The sequence below is a fragment of the Ursus maritimus genome, unplaced genomic scaffold, assembly GCF_017311325.1.
Source record: "Ursus maritimus isolate PB19 unplaced genomic scaffold, ASM1731132v1 scaffold_22, whole genome shotgun sequence".
Classification (NCBI taxonomy): domain Eukaryota; kingdom Metazoa; phylum Chordata; class Mammalia; order Carnivora; family Ursidae; genus Ursus; species Ursus maritimus.
Window position 1 is genome coordinate 17,305,424 of NW_024424675.1, and position 25,486 is coordinate 17,330,909.

At 44.3% G+C, this 25,486-nt stretch overlaps 1 protein-coding gene across 4 annotated transcripts in view; it reads right to left on the reverse strand.

Moving 5' to 3' along the window:
- Window positions 1-25,486, reverse strand: part of LOC103674415 (shieldin complex subunit 1) — a 129,798-nt gene that overhangs the window by 95,676 nt on the left and 8,636 nt on the right. For 2 of the 4 annotated variants that reach the window (XM_008703324.2, XM_040637992.1), the window contains exons 2-3: window positions 25,220-25,441; window positions 15,011-15,191 (exon numbers count right to left, since the gene is read on the reverse strand). In XM_008703324.2, coding sequence (XP_008701546.1) covers window positions 15,011-15,188 — 178 coding nt within the window. In that variant the 5' untranslated portion in view covers window positions 15,189-15,191; window positions 25,220-25,441. Of the gene's footprint in view, window positions 1-15,010; window positions 15,192-19,688; window positions 19,823-25,219; window positions 25,442-25,486 lie in introns of those variants that run through there. The other 2 variants (XM_008703326.2, XM_008703325.2) reach the window with 2 other exon arrangements.

Genomic DNA, 25,486 nt, shown 5'->3' on the forward strand with positions numbered 1-25,486 from the left:
CATCAAACAGCAACAGAGACCAGACTTGAAAATTTCCTGAGTGGACACAACCAGTTAATCACACAAGCAAAGTTTAATTTAGTTTATTTTGCAAGATAAGAGAGGTTAACTTGACCTGGGTCACTTCTTGCTTACGCCTCTGAAAATCGTAAGCAAAACTTAAATAGTTCCCCCAAACTGACAGGTGGTAACCACTCCGAATTCCTTTATGTTTAAGAAAATTCTAACACGGTAACCAATTACTGCAACGTCTGGTCCCTGCCTCCACGAGACCTAAGCTGCTTTATAACAAGGTACCTCTGAGCCTCGGTCCATGTTTTGGTTTGAGCACTTCAGGTTTGCAAACTGGCTTTTTAGTGTGTGCACAATTACCTTTTACTAATTACTACTTCAGGGATTCATTGGTTTTCCTTCTGGGTTTTTTGTTTGTTTTTTTCTGAACTTTTGACAGGTTAAAAGCTACGCACAATCAACTGTACTAAAATACACACATTTGCACCACCACGGAGAGAGATAGAGTTACAGCACACACCCCCCCCCCCAAAATATCCACAACGCTATTGGTTACCACTAGGAAGGAGAAAGGGAGCGTGAGAATACAGAATGTTCTCTTTTTGCTTCCTTTTTATCTACGGTATTTTACTTTTTTTTTAAGTACACATTACTTTGGTCTTTTTTTTTTTTTTTACTTATTTATTTGAGAAAGAGAGCAAGCAAGAGGGGAGAGGGTCAGAGGGAGAAGCAGACTCCTGGCTGAGCAGGGAGCCCAATGCAGGACTCGATCCCAGGACTCCGGGATCATGACCGGAGCCAAAAGCAGGAGCTTAACCGAATGAGCCACCCAGGCGCCCTACTTTGGTCATTTTAGAGAAAACAAATTTCAATCAGAGTGTATAAAAATTAAAAGGCAAAACTGGGAAAAATTATTGCAAGAAATGCTAAAGATTTAGTATTCTTGATGTATAAGGTACTCTTATGAATTAGTAAGGTTACAATTCCAATAGAAAACAGGCAATCCATAGAAAAGAAAATGTTCAAGAAAACACAATATTTCTGGGGCGCCTGGGTGGCACAGTGGTTGGGCGTCTGCCTTCAGCTCAGGGCGTGATCCCGGCGTTCTGGGATCGAGCCCCACATCGGGCTCCTCCGCTATGAGCCTGCTTCTTCCTCTCCCACTCCCCCTGCTTGTGTTCCCTCTCTCACTGGCTGTCTCTATCTCTGTCAAATAAATAAATAAAATCTTTAAAAAAAAAAAAAAGAAAACACAATATTTCTTTACATTGTAATCAGAGAAATGCAAATTAAAACAAGAAATCTTTTTCCCCTATAATTAGCAGAGTTTCAAAAAATTATATTAGTGTCGAGAAGAGTCTTGGAAAAAATTATTTTCATCCCTTTTCTGGAGGACAAACTAGTAATATATGTCAAAAGTTTTAATGTGATAGAGCAAATTTTCTTATAGAAATTTAGCTTGAAAAATAATTTAAGATAAATACAAGGGCTTAATCAGAAGGATGTTGAACACAGCCCTTTATAACAGCAAAACCCTTAGAAACAATGAAAATGATCAAAGATAGGGAATTATTTGTATAACAATTTTTAAAGTTGTTTCAGAGAAAAAATAAAATTATTTCAGAGAAACATAAACAAGCAAAGGAAAACAAGGAAAAGGTGATCTCAAAAGTACTTAAAAGAAAAGGGGCCTGGGGCGTTTGGAACGGACTCTTGATCTCAGCGTAAGGAGTTCGAGCCCCATGCTGGGTGTACAGATTACTAAAAAAATAAATAAGCTTAAAAAAAAAAAAAAGAAAGAAAAGAAAAGAAAAAAGGCCAGGATCTTTTTGATGACCAACAGATTTTTTAGTTGAAAGTTTTACTGAGTTCATTAAGACTCCCATGCCGTGCTACGGACCAAAACAGACAAATCCTGTGAACCTTTACCCAGTTCCCCCCAGTGCCCTTCAAACTATGGAATACTGGAAAGGATAAATCCAGATTTCTCGTTTTCCCTGTACTCTTTTATGTGTGTCTCTACAATCTTATCACATGTGTGGGTTCACCCACCTGCAACCGCAGTCAACATACAGACTATTTCCATCACAAGGATCCCACATGTTGTCCTTCTGTCCACCCCAACCCCAAATCCTGACATCCACTAGTCCGTTCTCCAATTTCTAGAAACTTTGTCCCTTCAAAAAGATTATGTAAATAAAACACAATATGTAAACTTTTGAAATTCTCACCCCCCCTCCCTGCATGCCGCTGATTCCCTGGGAGATTCACCCATGTTGTTGCATGTCTGGATAGTTCATTACCCTTAACTGCTGAGTGGTACTCCCTGGGACGGACGCACCACGGTTTGCTCAACCATCTTCTGATGAAGCGTATCTGGGCTGTTCAAGTTCGTCACTGTTATAAATAAACCTGCTACAAACATTCATGTTCAGGCTTTTGCCCAAAATAAGTTTCCGTTTCTCCCAGATAAACGTCTGAGAGTGCAACTGCTGGGTCGTGCGGTAACTGCCAGGGTAGTCGTATGAGAAACTGCCAAGCTGTTTTCGAGCAGCGGTGCCATGTTACGTTCCCACCAGCCATGTGTGAGTGGTCCGGCTTCCCTGCCCCTTTACCAGCATTTGGTGGTGTCGATTTTTATCCTAGCCATTTCTACAGGTATCATTAGTTTAATTTGTATTTTCCTGATGGCTAATGATGTGGAACATGTTTTCACATGTTTATCTGGATAGCCTCTTCCGAGAAATGTCTCCCCATGTCTTTTGCCCATTTTCTATTTGAATGGTTTACTTTTCTGTGGTTGAGTTCTGCCAGTTCTTTATACACTGGAGGCACTAGTCCTTTGTCAGGTAACAGATTTGCAAATATTTTCTCCTGGTGTGTACCTTGTCTTTTCATCCTCTTTATGTGGGCTTTCAGAGAACAATAGTTTTTAATTTGGATGAGGTCCAATTCATCAATTTTTTAGCTATTATATATTTCATTTCAATCATTTCCATTTGCTTTCTTTATAACTTGGATTTCTTCGCTGAGCTTTTCTTTTTATCAACATTTTATTTTTTATCTGGCAGAGAGAGAGAGAGCACAAGCAGGGGGAGCAGCAGTCAGGGGGAGAAGCAGGGATTCGATCCCAGGACCCTGGAATCATGACCTGAGCCGAAGGCAGACACTTAACTGACTGAGCCACCCAGGCGCCCCTCGCTGAGCTTTCTATTTTTTCATCTGTTTCAAAAGAATTTGTAACTGATTGTGGAAGTGCTTTTACGGTGATTGCTTTAAAAGCCTTAGCAGTTCATTCCCATGTCTGCTTCGTCTCAGTGTTGATGTCTGTGACTTGACTCATTCAAGTTGTGATTTTCGTTTCTTGGAAGGACGAGTGATCTGGGTCCTATTTAAATCCTTTATTTTAGCATACAGCCATCCTGTCTAGGTTTAGCACACAGCTCATACTTTTATGGGCTGTGGTTCTAATGACAGGTTAATTTTCAGAGCCTTTGCTGTTTACTTTGGTCTCCTTGGTTTATCTGGTGCAGCTAAGGTTCCCATAGGCTCCCACTGGCTCGCACTGCCTGACGGACTAGCCCAGCCTTTGTGTCTCTCAGTGGGGGGTGGATCTCAGGCCCCTTCTAAGAGTAGGCTTTCCAGGCGGGCTGCTCCTTGTAGTGCAGTTCCCCCTTTCCAGTGCCCTCAGCTGCTCCCCAGCTGCCCCAGTGAATGTAACAGGGTAGGGAGCAGGGGGAGTCTCAGGCCCATGGAGACAAAGGGGCTTCCCAGGCTAGGTCACTTATTGTGTTGGCAGAATCCCCTTGCTTGTGTCACCCGGCCACCTGGGTCTGGCTTAACAGAGGAGTGACGTCTATGGCCCAGTGGAGGAGAGTGCATCCTCCGGCCACTGATGTTTACGGGTTTTTCTATAGATTCCCTCTCGGTGGGTGCTGGGCTCTCCTGGGCATGTGGGATGACCACCTGGTCAGTCCTAGGGAGAAATGAGCCTACCTGGGCCCCTTCTTGTTCTAGGTGGCAGGCTGAAAGGCACCAACTTCTGGTCACCTTCTTCTGAAGACACCCTGCCTCTGTGTGGTTCCTTCAATCCTGGGGCCCAGAACCAATTCATCTTCTTACCATCGCTCGATATTCTTCGACTGCCTCCTACGCTTCTGTGGTTTATAGATGTATTTAGCAGGAAGTAATGGGTACGCCATCTTGTCAGATTAGAAATCCCAAAAGATTTTTTAAATCTCATCACCCTTTAATGCTACTATAATTTCATCAAATAAGGCAAATTTAAATCCTTTGGTCTTATCTTTGCAGAAAAGCACAACTTTTTCTTGGCAAAGGCACAAAGAAAAATCAGATATCATGTTTTATGTTTGTGTTCTAGCCTGCTATCCATCAAACAGGATGAATGAAAAGGTGTCCTCAAATTGTACAACGTCCGTACAGGAACCAGACATAACATTGGTGGCCTTAAGACAAGTTAGCGCTTCAGATTTCAACGGAGTAAAATAATCTCTAATAACTTGGAGGTTTTATTCCTAGTAGGCACAAAAACTCTGCAAAGGGGACGCCTGGGTGGCTCAGTTGGTTAAGCGTCTGCCTTCAGCTCAGGTCATGATCCCTGGGTCCTGGGATCGAGTAACTCATGGGGCTCCTTGCTCAGCAGGGAATCTGCTCCTCCCTCTGCCTGCCGCTCCCCCTTCTTCTGCTCATGCTCGCTCTCTTTCTCTCTCTGACAAATAAATAAAATCTTAAAAAAAAGAAAAAAAACTCTGCAGAGAATGAACTATAAAGGCTTAACACATCTGGTACACTTAAATTCTTGTTCCTGGTAAGGCTCAGGAATATGCAAAAAGTAGTCACTAGAGGGCAGCAGACTCAAACACTGCCCCATAGCAAGCAATTGCCAGGCACCATCTCCGGGTTCTAGACCCAGAGCCGCTGCTTAGGTTTTACTGGCTAAACACATGGAATATTATTTTGACCCATTCTCCCTCAAACTCGACTTCTAAAATGGCACTGGCCCATGGGTAACTGCCTCATCTTTTTACTTATACCGTCCCCAACATACTCTAATATATTTTCCAGAAGTTCTCCATAGCAGAAAATTCTGGATCTATTGACTAAGTATATTGTGAAGAAATGGGGCTAAATCTCTTGGCTTGTTTACTTGTTTTTAGAATTTATTAAAATTTTCCACTCAATTGCCTTATACGATGATAATTTTCTTGGGGTGCCTAGAAGAGCGTGCGGATCTTGATCTTGGGGTCATGTGTTCAAGCCCCATGTTGGGTGTCGAGACTACTTAAATAAATAAACTTAAAAAAAAAAGAAAATAGTTTTAAAAATCAGTCTTTAGAGGGTGCTTTGCAAGGGAACTTGGCATGAAGTTGTAATAAACTAGCAGCTGGAGTTGCCACTGTTCTGTCTGCAGCTTCCTGATGTTCCCATGGCAAAAAAAACCCACAAAAAAACAAAAACCCAGCTCCAAGCCATCTCCAAGTTCAAAGGATTCAGCAAACAATGGCAAAGCAGAGCCACCAGAAATGGACACCTGATTTCCGGACACCTGATTTCCATGACGAATACAGCAGTGCTGTATCAGCCAGTGGAGCCACTTTCTGTGTTGCTGGGTACAGCAACACAAACTGGAATACAGTGGAATAGGACGGAACCTGTCCCCCATTGGCAGAGTCGCCCCAAAGGAATGGCGAGATCAGTAATTATCCCAGCTGGTGTAATACTGAATTGTTTCAAAACCAACTCATAATTAATGCCAAGTAAAAGCACTGTGCCCCCATTAAAACACGGTGTGAATGAAGAAATAAAGTACATATGAAACCTTCAAACAAATTAAAATAAAATAAATAAATATAGGGATAGCCTTTAAAGCCATAGTCTCATGCGCTATTATTAGAGAAATAGTTGCTGGAAAAATAAATTAAGGAAACAATTCTGCTTGGAACATACTTTCTTCACCGTAGAGAAATGGAGTGGTAATTTTCTGCTCTCAGAAGCATTCTATCTCCTCAGAGATGTTCATTTCTCTGCTGTATTCTCATCAAGAGAAAAAGCTGAGGGCTTTCGAGAGGCCAGGATGGGCTAGTCTGAGGACTTTCCAAACGAGAGTTAAGCAAATCTGCAGGGATTAGGTCAGAGTATATACTACTTAACTTAGAAGCTTTCTCATCCTAGAGTACACATAAGATTACCCACAACTCCAAAGCTCTAATCTGGTGATCAAGGGACTATAATATTTTATATCTATTTTCATACCTTATCAAATTCCACTTACATATGCTCTCCATTGACTCATTCAACCAGCCTTTACCGAGCACTTTCTATGTGCCAGGCACTATATACCCTTACTCGCTGCTCACACGTCAGGGTCTACGTTTAAAAGGCAACAACGACAGGCACTGTGTGATGAGACCGGCGGAGAATAAAATGTGAATCCTGAAGGCAAGCATAGGCGACCCAGGAATGGATAAACACTTAGCCTTAAAGTACATTCCAGTAAGCTGGGGTTTTGTCACTTCAAGCACATTAGCAAAACCCAGCTCTACAAACACCTCCAGGGAGCCTGGAGGTAATAAAGGGCAGTCACTCAGCAACCAGCATGATTTATCATTTCAAAGGGCAGAGAGCCACGTTTAAGAATAGTTCCTGGGCCAGATGAGAAAATTTCTTCTGGACAGAAAAGTTATCAAGGGTTGTATTCATTCCAGCAAACAGAGTGAGAAGACTCGTTTTCTTCCCTTGGTTTTTAAAGATTTTATTTATTTATTTGAGAGAGAGTGTGAGCTCAAGCAGGGGGAGAAGCAGAGGAAGAGGGAGAAGCAGGCCCCTCTTAGAGCAGGGAGCCCGATGTGGGCTTGATCCCAGCACCCTGGGATCGTGACCTGAGCCGAAGGCAGACGTTTAACCAACGGGGCCACCCAGAAGCCCTCTTCCCTTGGTTTTAACATAAGAAGTTGGACCTACCTGGTGTTGGGAAATTTAACTTAGAAGGCAATGCCTTCTCTCCAATTAGTCTGCAGGTTAGAGCTTCTTCAACAATGGGAAGACAAGAGATTGAAAGGCGAGCTCAGGCAGCAGTGGACAGGACGCTGGTCAAAATGAACCAGAGTCCTGGTCACCTCTGGGACGGTGCTGATACTAAAGACATATTCAGGGTTAGCACGGTCAGCAGAATGAAGCTAGCAGAGACCGGAGGAGAAACACTTAGAAGAGAAATATTTAAGACTTACTACTTAGTACTTACTCATACCTGAATGTTTGCATTTCTTTAAAGTTCTGCCTTTGAAGTCAGCCTGACCCAGATTTGAGTCTCGGCTGTCCACTATTCTTTGGGTAACATATCAACTTGTCACCTCTATAAGACTATTTCCTCCTGGGTAACATGGAGATCACAATGGTGGATGTAAGACTCAGAAGGCACGGTGCATCGAACATGCATAGTACGGTGCCTGGAATGTATGTTTACGATAAACACTATATAATCTCTCCTCAACTGCATATAGTCTCCTCTGTCCTACAAATACCTAACATTAACCATACTCATGACGGTGTACATTTGATTACTTCAATCAACTTGTCCTCTCATATTTTAAGAAGACGCAGGGCGCCTGGGTGGCTCAGTTGGTTAAGCGTCTGCCATCGGTTCAGGTCAGGATCCCAGAGTCCTGGGATCAGTTCAGTAGGGAGTCAGCTTCTCCCTCCCCCTCTGCCGCTCTCCCCCTAGCTCATGCTCTCTCTCTCTCTCTCTCTCTCTCTCAAATAAATAAATAAAACCTTTAAACAAAAATAAGAAGACACAGCTGAGTGACACGTCATGAGTGAACGCTCACTTGCAGAAGCCTTGAGGAGACAGAGCCATCGGGTCAGACCCTGTGCACTTGAACTTCAGAGACAAATGCCTGTAGGTGTGGCTCTCGACAGGAATACAGCCTGTCTTTCAAACCCACTGGGATTTCTTCTTAAAACTGTAAGTGCAGGCAAAGTACACGGAAGTAAATAGGCCTCTTCTCCCATAGCAGGTATCTTTGAAACTCAAAAGAGAGAAGCAATGAAGAGATGTCGCAGATGCCAAAGAGCATTCTTGAGCCTTTGAAAAGAATTCTCCTCTTAAACTGTGTATTTCTAATGACTAATGTTATCTACAATTTAGCAGTCTAAAATAGAGAACAATATTCTTCTATTTTTAGAAAAGGGGTGGAAAAATCACAGTTAGAAATAATCTATATAGAGGGTCACCGAGGAAATAGAGGAGTTGCCAGGTTGCTCTGGGACCTCGGGTGGTCTGCCTCATTATCCTGGGGCTCGACTGCCCCTGGCAGAAAAATGACACATCTGGGTGAACTTGGGGGTTTTCAAACTCTTTTGGGCCCTGACATCCTTTCTTCCAATGACTGCTCATCTGGAAGCCTATGACACAAGTGAGTTGACATGGGGAGCAAGAGTGGAGAGGCCAGGGCCCCCATAAGTTTGATCCGGACCTTACAGTTTCTGAAGGGCCGGAGCACAATTGGAACACCGCTGGCCCAGAAGCTGCAATAACATTCTCGGACTCTGTGGGCCTTACTCATCGGCCCTTAAGGTTCATCCCTCACCACTCGGGCCACACAATCAGGACACACTGCTGCCTTCCAACAGCAGCAAGAGAGGAGTTCAAACTCCTGCTCTGGATCTGAAAATGAAGTCTACGGGGCTGAACCTCTAGGCCTCAACTTAGGGAATCCTGCCGTGCTGGACACTCAACTTTCCCAAATACAACCCATCAGCTGGACTACGGCATAGTAAGCACCAGGTTTTGTTCTACGATTTCTCAGAGAATCCATTCATCAACCTCCTTCTTTCCCTTCCTCCATCTTGGGTCCGGTTTAGAGGGCGCTGGGTCAGTAGCTGCTAGGTCGGGGATCGTTTAATGACTATAAGGAAAATGTCTTTAACATCATTTGCGTGTCTAAAATATATCGTGACTCCTATATAAAATGACAACACCACATTCAGAATTCTATAATTATTATATAAATTCTATTTTGAGATTTTAGATTTAAGAGCTTAAAATTTCTTATGGAAATAAAATTTTCCAGAATTACAAATAGGTATCATATGACTCATAGAAAGGAATAAAGATACAGTTATCTACTCTTTTTTTTTTTAAACATTTTATTGATTTATTTGTCAGAGAAAGAGAGCAAAAGAGCACAAGCAGGGGGAGTGGCAGGCAGAGGGAGAAGCAGGCTTCCCACTGAGCAAGGAGCCCGATGCAAGACTGGATCCCAGGACCCTGGGATCATGACCTGAGCCGAAGGCAGACACTTAACCAACTGAGCCACCCAGGCGTCCCTTATAATTCTCTACTCTTAAATAGCAGGTGCTTGGGTGGCTCAGTCGTTAAGCGTCTGCCTTCGGCTCAGGTCATGATCCCAGGGTCCTGGGATTGAGCCCCACATCGGGCTTCCTGCTCAGCGGGAAGCCTGCTTCTCCCTCTCCCACTCCCCCTGCTTGTGTTTCCTCTCTTGCTGTCTTTCTGTCAAATAAATAAATAAAAATCTTTTAAAAAAAAAAAAATCAAATTCCTTGGATGAAATGCCTAAATATACAGGTTACAAAATGGCCTTTGAAGATTGGGACATTGACAGATTCCAAAAGAAAAATAAGGGGACGTTAAACCGCTATTTAACTCTAAACGCAGAGCCAGGGCTGTCAGGTAGGTTTTTTAATCATCAAAGACTTATTATGTTTCACATTCAATTTGCTGTACACATTCAGCCAATTTCTCAACAGATGCTCTTAGAAGTTAAAGTTTGAGGAAAGGGCTCAAAAAGAAAGATTTCCCATTCTCTATACTGCAACGTGTAAGCCAAGACTTCAGAGGAGCTCTTTGTCCCGACGAGAATGCATCTGGGGCGCTCTCCAGAGCAAAGGCTGCAGAGGACCCTGAAGAGATCAGCAACAGGAACTGCACTGACTTTCGCAAGCCACAGAGTAGTACACACAGGACTTCACCTCCAGGAAACCTTGGTGACTTTGCTTTTGAGGGGCTTATCCAAGACCAATGACCCCCCTTCCCTGGCACTTCCTTCTGCCTACTCTATGCTTTTCTCAAGTCCAGTAACCAAAGAGAAAGGGAACAAGTATCTAAGAGGCAGGGCACCCAAGGCCATCGATAAATGTGTACTGGAGATGAATGATGGACTCGATTCAGCAATCTCTGGAGTGGCCCGGAGTTGACCAGGGAGAAAGGAGCACATTTCAAGGGCTGGAACAATGCAGCGGAGGCATTATGGCCTGACTGTGCATAAAAACCAGCCTGACAGGACTGGCAGGCCTGTGTTAATGAGTAGTTAGACACCCACCGGCAGGGATCTGTATCATGCAGCTGGTGTGCACCTGTACGTTGCCTGGAGCCTTGCCAGTTATTACAACATCGCAATCCTGCTGAATCGGTCGTTAAAGATTTTGAACCAACGCCCCGGACATGAGAGGACACACAGCCCTGAAAATGAGGCACAGGAGTCTGACTGGAGTTGGAAGGAAAGTGAAGGTGTACAATGACATCTCCAAGGGACTTAAATTGAAGAATGTGACAGAAATGCAGTTTCAGGAAGACCTTTTGGGCAAGCGTGGTCTGCAGCCGGATCTCACCAGGAAAGGCAGAGGGAGAGAGTTTCGTACTCCTGCACCTGGCTTAGGTGACAAGTGGTTTGTTCTATCGTCACTTCATAAGGAGTAGCTAGACAACCCTTGCTCAAGACACTGGTTCAAGACAGACGAGCTGTGTTTATGTGGACAGACACAGCCCAGTCTTGCCTGCCCGTCTTTGGGTATCCAGACTGAAATGACCAAGGCTTTCAGGTTTTTCTGACTAATACTCTCAGATTCTTATCAACTCATTAGTTTCCTAGAAAGTGCTCTTAAGTCTCATGTCTCTTGCTACTAATATCCTCCTCCAGGGCATGGACAGTGATATGGCAGTCGGGCATACAAGATAAGGGCAGAGAAGTATCCATTAGGGGGGCGCCTGGGTGGCTCGCTAGGATAAGCACCTGACTCTTGATTTCAGCTCAGGTCATGATCTCAGGGTGGTGAGATTGAGCCCCTTGCTGGGCTCCGTGCTCAGCGGGGAGTCTGTTTAAGATTCTCTCCCTCTGCCCCTCCCTCCACTCACTGTGCAAGCAAGCGCGAAAAAAGTATCCATTAGATTTAGCTCCGGGGGGAACCAGCGGCATCTGAGCAAGGGCAGGCTCAGTCTAGTGAGTAGTGGGGGTAGAGGACATGTGCCCAGGAATGAGGAACAATTGTAAGAAGAAGTAGAATGGAATACAGGCAATACCTTCAAAAAGCCTCGCTGGCAAGAGCAGGGGAGTGACAGGCCAAAGCCAGAGGGAGCTGCATGGTGAAATGGGGGATCCTTTACAAAAGTGAGGCTTCAGCTCGGGTCCATAGCCTACAACCTGGCTTTCCCAGTGGTCCCTGCCATCTCCTAAAACTGAGGCCACTCGTCCCTTGCCTGCTATTCTTCCAGAGGTTACAACTGTGATGCTGACTTGAACCTTGAAGTCGGTGCCTTGCCACTCACTGATAAGCCACCTGTGCACTGCCTGCCACCTGCCAGGGTTTCTCGGTACTGGCTGCATCACCCCTTGCAGGGCTGTGCTCTGCTACCAGTGGGCTATTCTGTACCACCATTGTGGCCTCCACCCCTTTGCTAACTGTGCATCTGAATTTGGACTCTAGGTTTTGACAACTGGGTTAATTTGACTGAATTTTTTTTCGATTTATTTATTTATTTTTGAGAGAGAACGAGCACGAGCAGGAGGAGGGGCAGAGGGAGAAGCAGACTCCCCACTGAGCAGGGAGCCTGACATGAGACTGGATCCCAGGACCCTGGGATCATAACCTGAGCCGAGGGAGACGCTTAACCAACTGAGCCACCCAGGCACCCATGACTGAATCTTAAGGGTCAGCTCCTAGCTCCCACTTAACCCAGCAGCTAGAGAAGCCGGATCCTAGCTTCACCCTCTGACCTCTATTCCACTGTAACCAGCCTACCATACTCCACCAGTTCTTGAGACAGTCAACCATATGGTGAGCCAAGCACAAGCTTCGTAAGTGTAGCCAACAGTGAGCGAATACTAGGGTGGGTACAGCCCCATGGTGACTGTCAGCTGGAAACCTTTGACTGTATTCACCAATCTCTAGAAGACCAACTTCCTAACAACACACAGCAGCAAAAACCAAGAATGCAAGTTGGCTCGAGAGTGGGATATGTTAAGAATCGAAATAGAACAGTAGCCATCAGAGCACCAACAGAGACCAATGTAAAGGCAGGCTGTGTCCGTGAGCAAACAACAGATCAGAGTTATCAGTTATCTGCTGGAGGGCCGTGGGGGAGGGCACCTGTAAGTACAACCACCCATGCACACAGCGAAGGGAAGAAAAGTGGATCCTACTTAGAAAATCAAACCTCAAGGACAGTTGGACAGCTGGACGGCTTTGAGAAACGGGAGGTGGAAGATGACCAGCCCAGAGCAAATCAGGCTGGGCAGTTAGGACAGCAACTTCCCCTAGAGTTTAGGACCGCATTTTAGGAACATCAGAAAGATAGAGCCTCCAAATCTAAATCTCTCTTCTACCTGTCCTTACTTCCTGAAATCACACCATTCTTTCAGGGCTACGTCCTCTTAAACAAAGGCCTTCCTGGAAAAGCCAACACTTGAAGCTACGGTTAGTCATTTGTCTTTCAGTTGAAGTTTCAGATTGCTTTTTGGGAGGCTTTGCTGGGTGACATGTGTAGGCCCCAGGCACCCGGGGATGGGGCGGAGGCCCAAGCAGGGAGGAGAAATGAGAGCTGGGACCCTGAAGGGCACAGGCCCAGAGTGACTCACCTGGGCGTGGGGTGCACGTTACAAGCCTCTTGTGTTCGATCTTGACAGAAATGTCAGAGGATTTATACCACCGCACATGAGCTGATAACTTCCTTTGCGCACACTGATGGCCGACCGTTTGGCCACGTCTCCATCAGTTACACAATTTGACTTTTCTTCTGGGAGCCAGAGGCAGTCTGACAATCTCCTCCAACGCTGACTGTGCTACGGGGCTACATTCAGGCTTCACCTGATTCAGTGCCACCTATGACTCCCACTCCTTATACATGGAACGTTCTAACGTCACTCATAATCAGCCCTAAGCTACATGTGTGGGAAGTAGAGAGGTGAACAGAGAGGTTTTATGTTGGGATCAAGTTCGGCCCCAAATCCATACAGGTATATCTCCCAATGAAATAATAATAGCAGTTAATATTTACTCATTCCTTCCTCGTACAAGTATTTATTGAGTACCTGTTATCCTGGAGTTCATATTCCAGTGAGGGGAGACAAAGAAATTAACAGTCCTACCCAGGGTGCCCAATGGCCCTCGTGCTGTGGAGAAGAATAAAGCCGGGGAAGGGGGTGACAGAAGAGCCTCTGAAGGAGGTGGGGGGCTGGCTCTTAGACGCAGGAGGCAAGGGTGGGCCTCCGGAAAGGGCGAGCGCACGCTTGGTGTGGCGGAGGCCCAGCCCAGGCAGGGCAAGGAGACAGGTAGGAGGTGAGGTTAGAGAGGCGGCAGGCCCAGGGCTCAGAGGGCATGGGCGCCAGCTAAGGACTTTGGCTTTTGCTCTGAGACAGAAGAGAAGCCATGGGAGCTTTGCACCAAGGACTAATATGATCTGATTTGTATTTTATTTTATTTATTTTTTTATTTATTTTTTAAAGATTTTATTTATTTACTTGACAGAGACAGACAGCCAGCAAGAGAGAACACAAGCAGGGGGAGTGGGAGAGGAAGAAGCAGGCTCATACCGGAGGAGCCTGATGTGGGGCTCGATCCCATAACGCGGGGATCACGCTCTGAGCCGAAGGCAGACGCTTAACAACTGCGCCACCCAGGCGCCCCTGATTTGTATTTTAAAGAGGATCTTCTGGTGGCTCTGTTGAGAAGAAATGGTGGGAGGACAGGACAGGTATGGAGAGAGGTGGTTAGGAGACTCAACGATAATCCAGAAGACAGACAAGAGTGGCTCACGCCAGGGTAGTGGCCGTGGAGATGGCAAAACTGTTTAGATTCTAGATTTATTCGGTGGAGCTGACAGTAAGGGACCGGATGTCAGAGAGGTTGACAAGGACTTCTAGGTTTGGGCCTAAGTGAACAGATGATAAAAGTGCTTTTCTGAGATGAGAAAGCCTCACAGAACATGAGGGGGAAGGAACTGGGGAGGAGGGAGAGGAATTAGCAATCTGGTTTAGGATACACCAAATTTAAGAAGTCTGACAGAAGTCCAAGTGATGATGTCAAGTATACAGAGCTCGGAGCTGTTAGGAAATGTCCCCCAAGTCCCATAGCCAGTAAGCGGCAGAGCTTTGAGTCCAGGTCCGTGGACCTCCAGGTCTGGACCAGGCATGAATTGGGGAAGACAAGGGCTTTGCAACCGGGGATGGTCACTAATTATGTCAAGGAATCATCATTAAGCTTAAATAATGGACTTTTTGGCAATTCAGCCAGGGAAACTTGTAGAAAAGTTGTTCCCCAAATGCAGAATATACTTCATACAAGGAATACTAAAGTCCCTGTTACCTATAACATATAACAGGCTCCCACAGCTACTTTCTGAAGTTTTAAAAGAACAAAACAAAAAACAATTCCACCCTCTCCCTGTCGAGCCTCTGAATGCAGCTGGACGGAGATTAGAAAGGGACTCAGACAAAAAAGGCCTCCAGGAAACAGCCCCGTGTGGCGGTTACACTAGGGAGCTTGTCCTTTGAAGTCTCGCCCCACAGTTGCGCTTAGATGTTTTCTACCCCAGACAATGGATCATTCCTCAGAGAGGTGCCACTGGAAGGGAGAGAAACAAACGAACACATACCCATATGTAGCCCGTGTGTGTGTGTGTGTGTGTGTGTGTGTGTGTGTGTGTGTGTGTGAATGTTAGCTTGTTTTAAACTCTGCTTCTCACCTGAATCCACATCAGAAGAGCCAGGAAGAGAAAGGGCTTCCACAGAACTAAAAGCCTCGCTGTCGGCCTCCTGGTGGGGTCTCTGCAGCACGTAATCTCTTATGTCATCAACTGGCGGCAAGTCCAAAGCGCTGCTCTCCTCTGACTGGCTGCCTGGAGTGGCTCCCTGGGTCGCCATGTCCTGCCACGGAAAAAAACAATTCAACACAAAAGGCTTCAGAAGCGGGGCTTCCATTTCAGCCACAGCTGGAAGGGCCAAAGTCCCAGAGCACTTTACCTGCCCGTTAGTAACGGTCTTCCTCGGCCTTACTTCAGACCCAGTACTTGTTTACCATGTTTCTTCATCAGGAGAAACAAATATTCTCAGCACAGAGAGAAACCACTAATAATTTCAGCTGGAGGGGCGCCTGGGTGGCCCAGTCGGTTAAGCGGCCGACTCTTGGTTTCAGCTCTGGGGGTGATCTCAGGGTCAGGGAGGGGGTCATCGAGCCCCACGTCAGGCTCCACGTTCAGTGTGGAGCCTGCTAGAGATTCTCTCTCCTTCACCCTCTGCCCCTTCTGCTCATGCTCTCTCTCTCTCTCTCTAAAATAAATAAGTAAATCTTTAAAAAAATAATAATGATTTCAGCTGGAGAATAAGCTGCATGTCTGATAAGGATGAAACACTGGGTAGCACTATAATCCAAGGACTACAAGACCATTTAATGAGACGAGAAACTGTTCATGATACATTATGTGGATAAAAGATTTCTAAAGAATAGGTAGGATTTGATCCAGATTTTATAAAATACAATATCATGTGTGGGGTGTCGGTGTGTGTGTGTGTGTGTGTGTGTGTGTGTGTACAAGTGAGAAATCTACAGATCTATAGCTTTAAAAAGCATCTGGAAGGGTATATTCCAAATTAACTTCAATGGTAATTAATTCGGTGGTTTAATTTCTGAAGAGTGAGATTATAGGTGATTTGTATTACCTGCGGCCTACCCGAACACGCATCCAGTCAATGATTTCACAGGCCACACCCTCAGCAGACAAAGGTGAGTGTAACAGACCCTTCCCTCAAGTTGCTCCAAACACAGAGACCTATCCTGTAAACCCAAGGACAAGACAGAGGAGAACCCAGAAAGGCACAGCAAGCTTTCTGGATGAGGTCATCGCCACGCAAGGGGCAGGCCAGACCATGGCGGGTGGACCGCGTAGCACCAGTAGGACCAGCTTGGGCAACTACCAGCATGGGGCGTCGGGAGTTTAAAGTGAGAGTCGAAGAAGAGTCACGCATGGGTAACTGGGGAGGGACCAGCCCTGTGGTTTCAGCGGGATGACCGTGGGGCTCTGTCCTGTTCCCAAGCCAGCTATGGAAGGACAGCAAGGCCCAGCCACTGTCAGCAACATGGAAACACAAACTCTCCAGCTGAGCTCTACAGACCACACAGGCGGCTTATTGGCTTCATCATTTGGACATTCCTCGTTAAAAATTAGGTGATCCTGGGGCGCCTGGGTAGCGCAGTCATTAAGCATCTGCCTTCGGCTCAGGGCGTGATCCCGGCGTTATGGCATCGAGTCCCACATCGGACTCCTCCGCTGGGAGCCTGCTTCTTCCTCTCCCACTCCCCTGCTGTGTTCCCTCTCTCGCTGGCTATCTCTCTGTCAAATAAATAAATAAAATCTTAAAAAAATAAATAAATAGGGGCGCCTGGGTGGCACAGCAGTTAAGCGTCTGCCATAAATAAATAAAATCTTTTAAAAAATAAATAAATAAATAAATAATAAAAAATAAAAAAAATTTGGTGATCCTAAAAAAATAAAATAAGGGCACCTGGGTGGCTCAGTCAGCGAAGCATCTGCCTTTAGCTCAGGTCATGATCCCAAGGTCCTGGGATTGAGTCCTGCGTTGGGCTCTCCCTCTGGCCCTCCCCTGACGCTCGTGCCAGCGTGCTCTTGCTCTCTCTCGCAAATATAAATAAAATCTCTAAAAAAAAAAAAAAAACTTAAAAAATGAAATAAAATAAGGTGTCCTCCCTCTGCAACTCTCTGCCTCATAAATTTCATAAATCGTCGTCATCAGTAAATCATATGATAGCCACCACCATGCATCGTGACTGCCACGGGCTGCCAAGAGCCATGCAGAAGAGCTACACGGTCAGACCTGCAGACCGGGCAGCGGGATGGGAGATGCATCTGCAGGGCTTCAGCCCAGCGGCAGGCAATCTCAGAAGCAATAGGGATTCCTTCACCTGCCCTGGTCCTGGTGAGAGAGGAGGAGCGTGTGACCAAGGGCAGGGCAATCAAGAGCAGGGGAGAGATTAAGTAACATATTTAGGAACTAAAATGAGAGTAGAACTTAATAACTGAATGGATAACGAGGTTAAAGAGAAACTGAGAGTCAACAAGGAGCAGCGGCTTCTATGACGGGATGGTTTTATGGACTGAGTTAGAGAAGATTAGAGGAGGAACAGTTTCAGGAGGAGGCAGTATTCCAAATTATGGAATACGGTGCCGCTGTTAAAATGACAGTTGGAACTTGAAAGATCTCAAAGACATATGCTTGAATGAAACAAGCAATTTCAGAATAAGTTTATAGTAAGAGCAGATCGCATTTATCCAGTGTGTGTTGGACGCCAAGCCTTGTGCTAAGAGCTGTATCTACAACAGCCCTATGAAGCAGGTAATCCTGCTACTACCGTCGTTTACAGTCAGAGAGTCAGACACAGAGAGAAGCAGAGCAACTTGCCCAAAAAAACTCATCTAGAAAGTACCACGCTAGGATGCACCCAGCTCCAAGACCTCCCAGCCTCCTGCGTCTGCACAGCCCAAAGAACCACCTGATCAGACAAAGATAGGGGTGTATAAAAACAAATCAACAGAGAGAGGCCTGGCAGGATTCTTCTTGTTTGAGGACACCCGGTCACATGCTGTTGTGGACATTCGCTCAGGCAGAAAGCGAGCCAAGATAGCAGCTGATTGCTTCTGAAAGAAGCAGAGGGATCAAGGTTCTGAAAGAAGCAAGAACATCCTGTCTTTTCACATGTTATATTAGCCAACCAAGCCAGAAGTTTCAGCAAACACCTCTACCACAGGCATCTGTGTCTCCTCCTTCTCCCCTCATGTTACCCAACACTGCTCCAGAAGCTCCTGGAAGGGAAAAAAACAGGTCAGTGAAGGACAGGGGTCGATCCTGCCTGCCTGAAAAGGAGCCTTGAAATCACCCAACAAGCAAGAGTGTCATCAGTGGTACAAATGAAAGGAATCCTTCTTGAAAACAAACAGCACGTTGATGTGACATCTATCTTTTCTTTTAGAATCGCTCGTATTAAATGTCAAATGCATTACCAAAAAAAGAAAGAAAAAAGAAGCCCACTGAAAGACAGAATCCTGTTTCTTACAAAGTCAGAACCTGTGACTACAAAACATCTGGAGCTCTGAGTGCACAGGAGAAAGCAAGTACGAGGACAGCTGAGACCCCTTCTACCGTCTGCAACCACAGTAGAATGCAGTGATTATCTTTTTTTTTAAGATTTTATTTATTTATTTGAGAGAGAGAGAGAGAGCACACACACCAGCAGGGGGAGCAGCAGAGGGAGAGGGAGAAGCAGACTCCCTGCTGAGCAAGGAGCCTGATGTGGGGCTCGATCCCATGACCCGGAGATCATCACCTGAGCTGAAGGCAGACGCTTAACCGACTGAGCCACTCAGGCACTTCGCAATGATTATCTTTGCCCTAAAACTTTTAATAGGTGGTTCCACTTCCTTCTCCAGAAGAGCTTATTCTCCTCTCTTAAAAGTACTTTAGTTACACAATTTGAGCATTCTTTCCCAATACTGGAGTCTCTCCATACATTAAAACCTGCTTGCCGAGCAAAGACAGCCATCTTCCATGACTACGGATTCTTAACAGACCTATGAATCCAAGTCAGCCAGGGTCCCCGTACAAAAAGCTGTTTAACGTCATTTCTTTTTTCAGTCAAGGCTTTTCCCTCCCAACATTTTACATGAAAATTTTTCAAACGTGAAGAAAAGTGGAAAGAATTATCCAATGACTATCTCTATAGCTACCGTCTAGAGTTCACAATCAACATTTTTCTGTGATTTTCCTTATCACAAAACTGTCCATCTATCCAACTCTCCATGCATCTGTCAGTTCATCTTTGTATTACATTATTTCCATTTAAATGTAACAAGAGCTTCTGAGTTAGGGTATGATCTGATCAATTTGCATTTCCACACGCTCACGCTGTTAGCAAAGTGAAGCATGAGTCCGAGGAGGGTAAGAGGGAAGCAGGGAACACAGCTGGGAAGCTTTGAAGAAAGGTCCAGAGATGCACAGGGTCTCTGGAGTGAGAGATTTGGGTTTGAACCCCTGCTGTCACTTTTTAGCTGTGTCACCGTGGGCAGGTCATCTGTTTCCTCATCTGTAACAATGGCCTGGGGCGCCTGGGTGGCTCAGTCGGTTAAATGTCTGACTCCTGATTTCAGCTCAGATCATGATCTCAGGGTCATGAGATCCAGCCTTGTATTGGGCTCTGTGCTGGGTGCGGAGCCTGCTTAAGATTCTCTCTCTTGCTCTCCTCTGCCCCCACCGACTCACACACACCCATGTGCTCTCTCTCTCCAAAGAAAGAAATGAATGAAAGAAAGCAAGCAAGCCATTTTTAGAAAATGGCTTGATGACCATGCTTACCTCATAGGGCTGTCATAGGAATTACATGAAATGAATGCACATAAAATACTCAGTATAGAACGCATGCTCGGGGCGCCTGGGTAGCACAGCGGTTAAGCGTCTGCCTTCAGCTCAGGGCGTGATCCCGGCGTTATGGGATCGAGCCCCACATCAGGCTCCTCTGCTGGGAGCCTGCCTTCTTCCTCTCCCACTCCCCTGCTGGGTTCCCTCTCTCGCTGGCTGTCTCTATCTCTGTCAAATAAATAAATAAAATCTTTAAAAAAAAAAAAAAAAGAACGCATGCTCAATAACGTCTAGCTCCAATAAGTGAAATAGTAATAATCAAAAAACAATTTACAGGCTCTTACCTTCCCAGCCTATCTCTCATCCATTTACCCTTCTACTTCCCATTCAGTAGCCATTTTACTTCTTTCATCCTTTTCCAGTGTATTCTATGGTCCATTATCTTCCCTTCCCTAACCATTCTGTCCTTTTATCACACTCCTTTGGCAAAACTCCAGCCTAGATGAACTCAACTTATCTATCCACTCTCCAGTGCTAGACGTGAGTCACCGAATAGGACAAGCTGGCTCACGCTAAATGAATGAGCAGCAGCCTGAAATGGGCTGTCTGGCTATATGAATCTTGAGATGTTTATCTCATAACTCCCTCTTCCCCTCTCCTTGACTCTGGTGTTTTCTCCAATCTTCTTCAACTCAGCCCTTCCCATCTCTCACACACCTCCCTGCTCTTTTCAGTAGATCTGCTCACTCCCTAATTGACAAAGGAAACAGAATCCAGCAGAGAGGACCTTCCTCCACTCCCCTATTCAACAGAACAAAGATTCCCACATCTGCCCACTACTTCACCTCTCTTCACAACAGAGAGCCATCCCTCCGGTGGCGAAGTCCAAACCCTCCACCTGCGCCTTAAATCCCACTCTCCGGACCCTTCAACCAGCCTTCAGTGACGATAACCCCTTCTCTCACTTCCGTTCCACTAGACCTTCACTTGGACAGTTCAACATGCCCAAATTGTTCCCATTTTCAACAAAACCTAATATGTAAGAGAATGTCCTTGTTCTTTGGAAATGCCACTCAAATACTCATTGGTAGGGGACATACTGTGTGCACCATACTCTCAAATAGTTCTAAGTGTATGTGTGTGTGTGTGTGTGTGTGTGAGAGAGAGACAGAGACAGAGACAGAGAATGATAAAGTAAATGGATGGGGCAAGTGTGGACAACTGGCAAATCTAGAAAATGTTGTTTGGGAGTTCTTTGTACTAGTCTTGCAATTTTTTGAAGGCATAAAATCATATCAACATTATGATGGGAATGCAAGCTGGTACAGCCACTCTGGAAAACAGTATGGGGGTTCCTCAAAAAGTTAAAAATAGAGCTACCCTATGACCCAGCAATTATACACACCTTCCTGCCTTAGGGATTTACCCCAAAGATACAAATGTAGTGATCCAAAGGGGCAGCTGCACCCCAATGTTCATAGGAGCAATGTCTACAATAGCCAAAGTATGGAAAGAGCCCAGATGTCCATCGACAGATAAATGGATAAAGAAGATGTGAGATACACACACACACACACACACACACACACACACACAATGGAATACTACTCAGCCATCAAGGGAATGAAATCTTACCATTTGCAACGACATGGATGGAACTAGAGGGTAGGATGCTAATTGAAATAAGTCAATCAGAGAGAGACGATTATCATATGATCTCATTCATATGTGGAATTTAAGAAACAAAATAGGATCACAGAGGAAGGGAGGGAAAAATAAAACAAGAAATCAGAGAGGGAGACAAACCATAAGAGACTCTTAATCATAGGAAACAAACTGAGGGTTGCTGGGGGGGGGGTAACTGGGTGATGGACACTGGGGAGGGCAAGTGATTAATGAGCACTGGGTGTTGTATAAGACTGATGCATCACTGAACTCTACCTCTGAAACAATAATACACTGTATGTTAATTAACAGAATTTAAATAAAAAATAAATATACACATTATTTTTTGAAAATCATATCAACATTAAAAGTTGTCAAGAAAGAGAGAAAAGTGAAAAGGAAACCTTTGACACCTGCTCTCCCCACAGCCAGTCTCCTCTCCTTTCCACAAACTTCTCAAGAGTCTGAACTGGCTCATTTCCACATCTCCACCAACTCAATCACTCCAGCATATAACTTCTAGAAACTCTGCCATCCTTTGTTTGCTTTTCAGGGAGCCACTCTCCTGACTGTCCTCCCATCTCTTTGCCTTTGTTCCTTCCTGCCTGCTCTGTGGCTCATCTTCCATCCCCAACTGGACTTCCTCCATGTTTAGCCCAAGGCTCTCTCTACTTTCCTCCTCTGAGACATTAATCACCACCTAGAAATTTCTCTTTAGCCCAGATCCTCCAACCTCCACTGCTTTCCAGACTTCAAGCATAATGACTTTCCTTCAGGTTCTCCAATAAGCCGAACTTCCTCCTACTGCACTTGTCCTTCCCTCACCTAGATAGCTCTTCTAAAAAATGGAAGAGGAGGGAACACGTCCAAATTTACTCTAAGTTCAGTATTAGCCTGACACCAAAACAAGACAATGATATCACAAAAAACTACAGACCGATATTATGAATAGACACACAAAAATCCTTGACAGAAAACAAGCAAACCAAACCCAGCAAAATATAAAAAGGATTATACTCCATGACAAGTGGAATTTATTCTAGGAATTCAAAGTTGTTTTAACATCTGAAAATCAATCAATCTAATATACTATAGTAGAACGAAGGACAAAAATCACAACACACACACGGAGCATTTGATAAAGTCAAACACTCTTTCATGATCGAAATACTCAACAAACTAGAAATAGAAAGGAACTTCCTCAATCTGATAAGTTTTTTTCAAAAAATGCATAACTAGCATCATACTTCGTAGTAAAGACTAAATGTTTTCCCCCAAAGATCAGGAAAAAGGTAATGATGTCTGCTTTGATCACTTTCATTCAACATTATATTGGGGGTTTTAGCTAGCACAATTAGGCAAGAAAATGAAATAAAAGTCTTCCATAAAGATTTTCACAAAAGAGAGACGTAAAACTACTTCTATTAGCAGAAGATGTGATCTTGCAGATAGAAAACCCCAAGGGATCCTCTTTAAAAACCAGTAGAACCATTAAGCAAGTTAAACAAGATTGCTGGATACAAGATCAATATAGTAAAAGTATATGCAAATAATTTTACACTAGCAATAAAAATATGTAAAAATATTTACATACACGTGCAATAAACAATCCTAAAATTAAGACCATAATTCCATTTACAGTAGCATCAAAGAGAATAAAATACTTGGGAATATAATTAATATAAATGTGTAAGGCACGTACAATGAAAACTAAAAAAAAAAAAAAAAAATGTTGAAAGAGGGGTGGCTGGCTGATTCAGCCGGTAGAGCATATGACTCTCGATCTTGGGGTTATAAATTTGAGTCCCACGTTTGGTGTAGAGATTACTTAAAAATAAAATCTTTAAAAAAATGTTGAAAGAAATTAAAAATCTAAATGAATGAAAAGACATAACTATATTCACGGATTGGAAAACAATATTTTAAGATAGCAATATGGCTCAAATTGATCCACAGATCAGTGTAATTCTTAGCTGCATCTCAGTTGACTTTTTTTTTTTTCTTTTTGCAGACATTGACAAAAGTGTTTTAAAAATTCATACAGAAATGCAAGGGACCCAGAACAGCCAAAACAATCTTGAAAAAGAACAAAGTTGTAGGATTCATACTTTCTTATTTCAAAACTTACTAAAAAGCCACAATAATCAAGACTGTGTAGTACTGGCATAAGAATGGACACATAGATCAATGGACTAGAACTGAGAGTCCAGAAGTAAAATCTTACAGTTATGGAGAATTGATTTTCCATGGGGTGCCAAAACAATTTCATGGGAAAAGGACAGTCTTTTCAACACTGAGACAACTGGACATCCACATACAAAGTCACTGGCACTTTGGAAAACAGTTTGGCAGTGCTTCGAAAGGTTAAACGGGGTTACATTTTAACCTGGCAATTCCGCTCCTAGGCATAGGCTCAAGAGAAATAAAAACACATGTCCACACAAACTTTACACAAATGTTCACAGCAGCTTTATCCATGATAAACAGTAAGTGGATACAATCTAAATGTCCACCAACTGATGAATGGATGAATAAAATGTGGTCTATCCACACACGGAATATTTTTCAGGTTAATAAAAAAATTAAGTTCTAATAAATGCCACAAGGACAAACTTTGAAAATATTACACTTAGTAATAAGAAGCTAGTGTTAAAAAACAAGACAACAGATCCAAAATGGTGTCACTTGTGCTGAACTCCACAACCAGTCAGGAATCGCCTGATCAGCACTAGTTGAGTAATCTGCCAGATAGATCCTTGCCATCCCCTAAAGAGATGTAACCTTGCAATAACCAACCCGCTTTTTTGGCCTAGTATTACTTCTTGTTCCTGCTCCCTTCTGCCTATAAGTCTTCCATTTTGTTCAGCTCCTCAGAGCTCCTTCCTACCTGCTAGATTGGATACTGCCCAATTCAAATTGGGCATCGAATTCTTAAATTTTATTTTATTTTATTTTTTTAAAGATTTTATTTATTTATTCGACAGAGATAGAGACAGCCAGCGAGAGAGGGAACACAAGCAGGAGGAGTGGGAGAGGAAGAAGCAGGCTCACAGCAGAGGAGCCTGATGTGGGGCTCGATCCCATAACGCCGGGATCACGCCCTGAGCCGAAGGCTGACGCTTAACCACTGTGCCACCCAGGCGCCCCGAATTCTTAAATTTTAAATATGCCTCTGGACACTGCCCAATTCGAATCGCTTCTTGCTCGAATTAACTTAGAATTTTAAATATGCCTCAGTTTATCTTTTAGCCACAGGTTGTATGATTCTATTTGTATCAAATTCCAAACTAACAAATCTATAGAAAGTAGACTAGTATTGTCTAAGACTGAAAGTCAGGGTGAGTAGAGACCGCTAATGGGTACAGGGTATTTCTTTAGGGTGATGAAAATGTTCTAAAATTAAATTGTGGCTGCACAATTCTGGGAATATATGAAAAGCCACTGAGTTTTACATTTTAAACACATGAATTTTATGGAATGTGAATTATATCTTTAAAAAGCTGGGTTTTTAAATAAATAAATAAATAAATAAATAAATAAATAAATAAACACACACACATATATATAAAAGCTGGTTTTTTAAAAAGGAGCAGAGGAACGGAAGGACATCCGGTCACACTGCCTGCAAATTTAGGGGATTTCCCCGAAGAGGTGGCTGCAAAGGCCTTGTGTTGTTGGGGAGAAGGAGGGGGTGGGACGGGGGAGATTGGAAGTGTGCCAGGAGAAGCCGCCATAACTTCCCAATTATGAGAGAACGATCTGATGCGTTGTGCAGACCCCCTGTCTACTCCCAATTCCAGGTCACTCCTCAGTCCGCGGCGACAACTGATTGAGAAAAATTGCAAAGTCCCCATTATACTCACCGACCCGCAAGAGCAGCACACCGAAATCCGGAAGCGGAGGCGCCATATTTGTTATGGGAAAAGCCAGTTTGAAAGGAAGTCACTGGAGCCACCTTTGCTGAGGGCAAGCAAGGGCAAGGGAAGGTAGCCGCAGCCATCTTGACTGAGGGCATTCTTCTAGCCAATGAAGTTTTGCCCCCTTGACAGTTTGGGCAATTTCTAAAGGCTTACTGATAAATGCTCCTGGTGGACACGAAAGGAAACAGAAAAAAACTTAAATTTAAATTT